Source organism: Stegastes partitus, unplaced genomic scaffold, assembly GCF_000690725.1.
Source record: "Stegastes partitus isolate 25-593 unplaced genomic scaffold, Stegastes_partitus-1.0.2 Scaffold1968, whole genome shotgun sequence".
NCBI lineage: Eukaryota > Metazoa > Chordata > Actinopteri > Pomacentridae > Stegastes > Stegastes partitus.
The window spans coordinates 48,781-55,679 of record NW_007579699.1 but is presented as its reverse complement, the minus strand read 5'-3'; the positions used below and the strand labels follow the sequence as shown (position 1 = coordinate 55,679).

At 42.3% G+C, this 6,899-nt stretch overlaps 1 protein-coding gene across 1 annotated transcript in view; it reads left to right on the top strand.

Moving 5' to 3' along the window:
- LOC103373394 (myosin phosphatase Rho interacting protein) overlaps nucleotides 1-6,899 on the top strand; it is a 61,547-nt gene that overhangs the window by 37,322 nt on the left and 17,326 nt on the right. Inside the window, exons 7-12 of the mRNA XM_008303267.1 lie at nucleotides 456-1,011; nucleotides 2,104-2,245; nucleotides 2,370-2,486; nucleotides 4,773-4,829; nucleotides 4,944-5,012; nucleotides 5,121-5,210. Of these exons, the coding sequence (XP_008301489.1) occupies nucleotides 456-1,011; nucleotides 2,104-2,245; nucleotides 2,370-2,486; nucleotides 4,773-4,829; nucleotides 4,944-5,012; nucleotides 5,121-5,210 (1,031 nt within the window). The remainder of the gene's footprint in view (nucleotides 1-455; nucleotides 1,012-2,103; nucleotides 2,246-2,369; nucleotides 2,487-4,772; nucleotides 4,830-4,943; nucleotides 5,013-5,120; nucleotides 5,211-6,899) is intronic.

Below are 6,899 nucleotides of genomic sequence, written 5' to 3'. Positions count from 1 at the left end.
CTAATGACTTCTTAATAGCATGAGGAGTGCAGAATGTTTTGTTGTTAACAAAGCTATTTATTTGTAGTGAATGTTTCAATGAAGCATGCAAGATACAGTCATTTTGATCAGACTGACTGAGTTTATTTGTTTAAATTTCTCCACTGAAGGCATGTCACAGATGAGTAGTTCAAGGACTGTCGGAAAGTTTAATATCTGATGACTCTCTCTGTTTACCAGCCAGTTTCTGGCTCTGGTAAATGGAACATTTTCTGTGATTTAAAAACAATAATAATAATAACATGCCTTCAAACCCACCAGTAGGTTTTGGGATTTAGAGGGTTAGCTGTCTGGAGAAAGAGTGACTTATCTAACCAATTTGGCAAATAGTATTATACGATGCATATTGTAACGTATTTGAACATATTCATTGTTATATTGGAACCGAATGTTTCAGATCTGTGTCTTCATTGCAGATGCCAGCACGATGAGCACTGGACGAAAGGTACGAGTGGAGAGTGGCTACTTTTCCCTGGAGAAGACCAAGTCGGAGCCTTCTCCACAGTCTGCACACCACCCTCAGCCACCCCAGCACCTTCCCCTGTCCTCTTCAACATCATCCTCCTCTTTCGGAGCTCCCAGTTCCAGGTACAACTCTGAATCTGAACCCCAAACTTCCCCTCACCAACCCTCGCAGGACCCTCTCCCCTCTCCAGGTGCGCTTGTTTCCCCGAGCTACTCCACCATCAGCTCCTCCCAGAGCTCGCTGGACTCTGATCCCAGCGGAGCTACGCCCACCTGGGAGGGACACGGAGGCGGTGGTGGAGGGAGCTCCGGTAGCATCAGCGGCGGAGGAGGAGGCAGGGTTGGCCGGTCTGGCAGGGAGTACGCGGCGCTGTCTGACGTGCCACGAGCTCGCAGGCTGACCTACAGAGAAGCCTTCCGCTCAGAGAAAAAGCGCCAGGAGCTGAGGGCCAGAACACGGAGTCCTGGGAGGGAGGAGGTGGCTCGGCTGTTTGGGGAGGAGCGCAGGTGAGGAGCAGTGTCGTCCTCTGCAAGAAAAGATGCCACAGAGATATTTTAAGTGCTTGTGATACTTATAGCAACATGAATAGTAATCATTAATGAGCCACTGGTTGTTAGCCCTTGGCATAACCCTAAAATCTAAACAAAGCATGCCAAGTAATCATATGAAGCTCATGCATTGCTGAAAACAGGCCACATGTAGTTTCTTAGCACCACCCTGTGGCTGCTGTCTTTAAGGCCCCTCTGTCTCCTGAGCATCTTTTGCTGCTGCTGCCTACCCTAGCTGACCAGTGGTTGGCCATTAATGATTCTGGGGGATTGAAATGCACGTGTTATTTTCTACTGGTCTCTACTTTTTTTTTTTTTTTTTGCTCTTGCTACCTTTCTACTTTTTGTCATTTCAATCTTTTCCAGGGTCTTCTGAACAGAGCTTCTCAGAGCTAGTGCTCAACCAACCCCTCCACCCCTGTCCCAATGCTGTTCCCTGCTGGTCACCGCTGATTCCTGCTTTCTATCATTTCATCTCTGCACTGCCTGGGAGCACACCCATGCACTCTTTATTACAACACTTGATTTACTGTGCATACTTTGCATACATGCTGATGGTTGGGTACACGTGGTTCCTACTTTCTCAGACATGTGCAGTGCCTTAAGGTAACGCCGACCGTGTTGCCATTGCTGCTACTCCCTCGATGCGTTTAATCCACCATCCTTGTCATTTTCCTTTTCTTCTAAAGTTGATCTCTAATCATGTAACATCACTCTTGATTCTTTGGTGTATCTCTGGATGGCTCTCTTTGGGGATATTAATTGCATATTTGCTATGGAAATAATTTTGACTGATGTCTGAAGCCTTAAATCTGCATAAAGTAAACTGCTTCTATCCCTTATGAAAAATGATTTAATCTCAAATTTGCTTTCATGTCATGCTTTGGTTTTTATGCTATCTGATTCTGAGGAGGATGTGCTGCATCATTATGGTTTTTAAGATGTTTTTTGGTATGCTGAACAGTGCTTTTTAAAGATGTTCATTGTCTGACTAGACTCTGTTAGATATGTACTGTATATTGAAAAGAATGTTCTTTTTGTGTCTCTAAGGCGAACTCAAATCATCGGCCGGTTCGAGGACGGTCAACATGTTGAGCGTATGGACACGAGCAACTCCAATGAGCCCTCAGTGAACACAGTGTTAACCCAGAGACAAGGCCGCAGCGAGAGGCGCTTTCTGACAAGCAAACATGTATGTCGCTTCCCTAAGTAATCCTGGATAAATTAAACCAGATAAGATAATCCATCAAAAATTTTACCAAACTGAATTTTAAAAAAATAACTTGTATTTGCTAATACTTGTTCTATATTTACAGGAGATGTCTCTTGATTCAGCAAAGGACCGTTCAGCCCCTGATGTGTCCAGTTCCAGTTTTGCCAACTTAAGAAGAGCCAAGTCATTGGACCGCAGAGTCACCGAGTCCTCAATGACTGTGAGTGCTGACTGTACTTCTGAAGTGTAAAGGGGGCCATAAACCGTGGGCTAGAAAATCATTTTAAGGTCTCGTAAAGATAGTGCAGAGAACACAGTACGCCTTCCCGCCCAACAAAACTCCCACCTGCGTTCAGTAGAGCGTCAAGCTAAACCAGAGGCGCTACTGCAGAGATTCAACCCAATTTGCTGCACTGGTGACCCAGACAGTTGATCTCCTTCTGTAGAGTCCCCAAAGGTTAGTTTTGTGACAAAGAATATAAAAATGTATGTTTGATAAGTTTGGACTATCACATAAGATAAGTAATGCTGCAATTAACCATTATTTTCATCATCATTGTCCATCAATCTGTTGATTATTTTCTTTAATAATCAATTGGTTGTTTAATCTATAAAATGTCAGAAAATAGTGAAAAAAAAAGTCCATCTGTGTTTTCCCAAAGCCCCAGATGCCATCCTCAAATGTTTTGAGTTTTTTTTGTCCACAACTTAAAGATACATAGTTTACTGTCATCAAGGAGTAAAGAAACCAGAAAAAATACGTTTAAGGAGCTGAAATTAGAGAATTTTGACTTTCTTTCTTTTAAAAAATGACTCAAACTAACATAATCTCTTCAACAGTCCCAGAATTTGAGACATGTTGGATAACGAGATTTTGATGAATCAAATCAAATCAAGTTTACTGTCATTTTGCTGTACATACACAGTAGTACAGGCAAGACGAGAGAATGTCTCTACAGGATCCAATAACTTAAAGCAATTTAAATAAAGAAGTGTTTGCATGTCTGGATCAGCAGTTCAGCGTTCTGACAGCTTGTGGCATGAAGCTGTTGATCATTCTGGAGGTTCTTCCTTTAAAAAAAATAAAAATAAATAAAAATATGAAATATCATAATTTTAGGCTTACGTTTGGTTCTCTGATGAAGCAAAATGATAGCTCACAGGTGAGTACTTCATGGACCACTGAAGAGTTGAAAATCCAGGGATTCTTCTTGTTTTCATATTTGCTAATAAATTCTGTAGTTTTAGGTATTTTTTAGAAAATAAGATTTTTAAACTCACTGGCAGCTTTTTGGGTTCAGAAGGTTGATAATCAGTGAATCATTGCAGCTCTATGAATAAGTAAGAAATATTTGCACAATGCAGGATGATGCAATTGTTTTTCATACGTGCAAAAAAAGCGTTTATAGAAACAAAAAAGCAAAAAGAAGTAAGAGTGCATGAAAATGACATGAAAGCCTCCAGCTGAACAAACTGAGGATCTCTAATCTTTATCATCATCCAGACTGCTAAATGCTGTACAGATGATCAGATTTATTTTGTTTAGGCATTAGCGTGAGCCGCCCTGCAGTACTGGTCACACAAACACTAATTCACTTCAACTGGACACAAGACCACCTATAGTTGAAAACAAGTTCCACAGATGAGGTTAATGTGGCCTTCCTGTTGCGTAAGGTTGCACTGGGATCTTCCTGAGGTCTGACTCCTACCAGTCTGATCTGTGCTCTGTTCAGGGCCCGATCCGGTCAGCGTGCGGTTGCTCTCTGAGCTGCAGCTGCCAACACCCCCACCCACCCACCCACCCAGCGTGCGGTTGCTCTCTGAGCTGCAGCTGCCAACACCCCCACCCACCCACTCAAACACACACCCACCCATGTACACAGCAGCGCCGCCACTGCTACTGATGATTATAAATAGCCAGCACAGAAGCAGCCGCGAGTCGTTGTGTACGTCCCCGGGACAGACGGACAGAAGCAGATTGTCAACATAAGAAGGGAAGGCAGTTAGCCATCAGAATGACTCTCTGCCAGACGGTGACACCTCACCTGATGAAGCTCAACAAAAACAAGGTATTGCAGAGGGAGCAGAGGCCAGGATTTTTGGACCAACCGGTTACTTTAGAGTCTATAAACAGACCTGAGCTTGGTTTCGATGTGCAGCAGTTTGTGTTTCACAGGGAAAGTCCGGCTCCCGCCAGTCAGTCTGCGTAGCTGGAGCCACGTATCGGTGCTTCTAATTCTTGAGCTGAGGTGGTTACCTAAATGTAAGCAAATGCACATAAATGCAATAATAAGACTTCCGTTATATTGGGATTACATCAGAGATGAAAATGCACCAAAGGATGACTTCTTATGTGGGGACGACTTAGTGCAAAAAGTTTGAACAAAATGAAATTTGACTAATTAATGTGCATAATGCTTTGCCATTTTTAATTGATTCTTAATGTAATAAACTAGTTTCATCACATATAATAATACTGCATCACTGTGATCTGTTTTAATTGCAGCCGGATCTGCTGAACTTCAAGAAAGGATGGATGACGAAGCTGTATGAAGATGGAACGGTGATTTATTTTCATTTGCAGCAGTTTCTGCTCCTCTCCCTTATTGAATGGATACATTATAGAGAAAGGATAAATGAAATGCAATTAATGCCTTCTCTTTTCTTCGTTCCTTAGTGGAAGAAACACTGGTTCGTCCTGACAGACCAGAGTTTGAGGTACTATAAGGACTCCATAGCTGAGGAGGTAGGACTTGTTGTGCAAGAGGTGTCATATTTTTTCTTGACATTTAAATTGCAGAACGGTGCAATTAAGAAGGAATTTAATAAGAGCTGTTGTTATTTTCCCCCTCAGGCTTCAGAATTGGATGGCGAGATCGACCTTTCCACGTGCTACGACGTCAAAGAGTTCCCCGTCCAGAGGAATTACGGCTTCCAAATCCTGGTGAGTGTTGATTCTCCGTGTCATCGATTGTCTCGCGCCGTCGGTCACGAGTGAAGACGAACCTCATTGTCTGCACAGTTTGGCTCCGCCGTCTCCTGCCTCATATCTATAAACAGCCTTCGACTGCCATGTGCTGCAACTTTAGGTATCAGGTTTTGCCATTTCTCTTCCTGAAACGCTTCTTTGTCTGTCACGAAGGATGTCACTTGACTTGTCATCTCTCCGTGAAGGGCTGACATCATCGCGCTCTAAATGTGCTCCAGCGGCTCGGCTCTCTCAACCCAGGCGGCCTTCATCCTGCACAATGTGTTCAGCTATCCTCGTGCTTTCAAAAGCCCCGTCCTTGTCCGCGATTCCTCAATAACACTCGCAGAAGACGGGGAAAGAAAAGAGTTTGCATAAATCACTGATATTGCTGTGAACAAGACAGCGCTTCATTCATATAATCCTTTGCCCGTTAAACATTTTTAGCACCCGTTGCTGGCAAAATACTTACCAGACTTATATAGATGCTTGCAGTGCAATTGGATGTTAGTGGGGCTTTTGTTCCTGCCACATATAGATTCAAACCCGCCAAACTAATCCGACAAGAACGAGAGCCACGTGGTCGTTTTCTTTTGTTTACAATTGCTCGAAGTAGCTTCCACGGCTATTTTGTGAAGGAAGTCAGAAATAGAGTAGTCAAGGGGATCGTTGTCTCTTTGGCTGAGAACAACACGGGTTTGGTGTCGAGAAATTAATAACTGCAGTATTTATATCTACTCTCCGTCAGACTGGAAGGGGCTGTTGTCATTAGCTGTGCTGCTGTGGAGCGTTAACACCATCTTGAAAATCCTCATACCTGGATCGAGGCGCCAGGTTTCTTAAGCCCTGGTACTTGTAGGGGTCATTTAACTGTCACTAGAGGTCTCTGTATGTGAGGTTTATGGTACATTTATTGAACGCACGAGTTACTGAGTCGAGAGTTTTGCTTTTTAAGAGAATATTTCTACTATTATTTGAAGAAGGCATGTCTCATCAAAATGTAAGATTGTGTAATTCTATGTGTTGCATGTTCCTCAACTTGCTTTTAACAACAGACTTGAACTCTCTAAACCCTAAAACCCACCTGCAAATCAAATTTGAAAGGCATAATATCTTTTAAAGCTGCCCAAATGACGCTATTTACCAGAGTGAAAAACTGTTCAAACAAAAAGGATGGTCAGATTGTCAACTGTCCTACAGTCCTTGAACTACTCATCACTGACTTGCTAAGCTTAAAATCACAACTTTTCATTGAAATCACCTTTGTTTTGCATGTTTCATTTAAAAATTGTCCAAAAATAAAGTGTTTCCTGCAATCACATTCAGTAAAAGCCCAAAACTTCTGCACTTTTTATTGCGACCATGAAGACATTAGCGACTCAGCTGCGACCAACAATCACATAAGTACGACTCAGGGACTATTCGGCTGAACTGCAGGTTGTGTTTACACAGAGCAGAAAGGAGACAAGAATGGAAACAAATTTAGTATGAAGTATGTAGAGTCACCATTCCTTCCCAGTCGTGGTGACACCTGAGGGGAATTGGAAATATGTTACAATAATGTTGTAATACATGCATAATAAGTTCTATTTATTTTATTTATTTATTTTGTTTTCTAAAAAATAAATAATCTAAAAAATTCCACTTTAATTTTTTTCTTCTCTT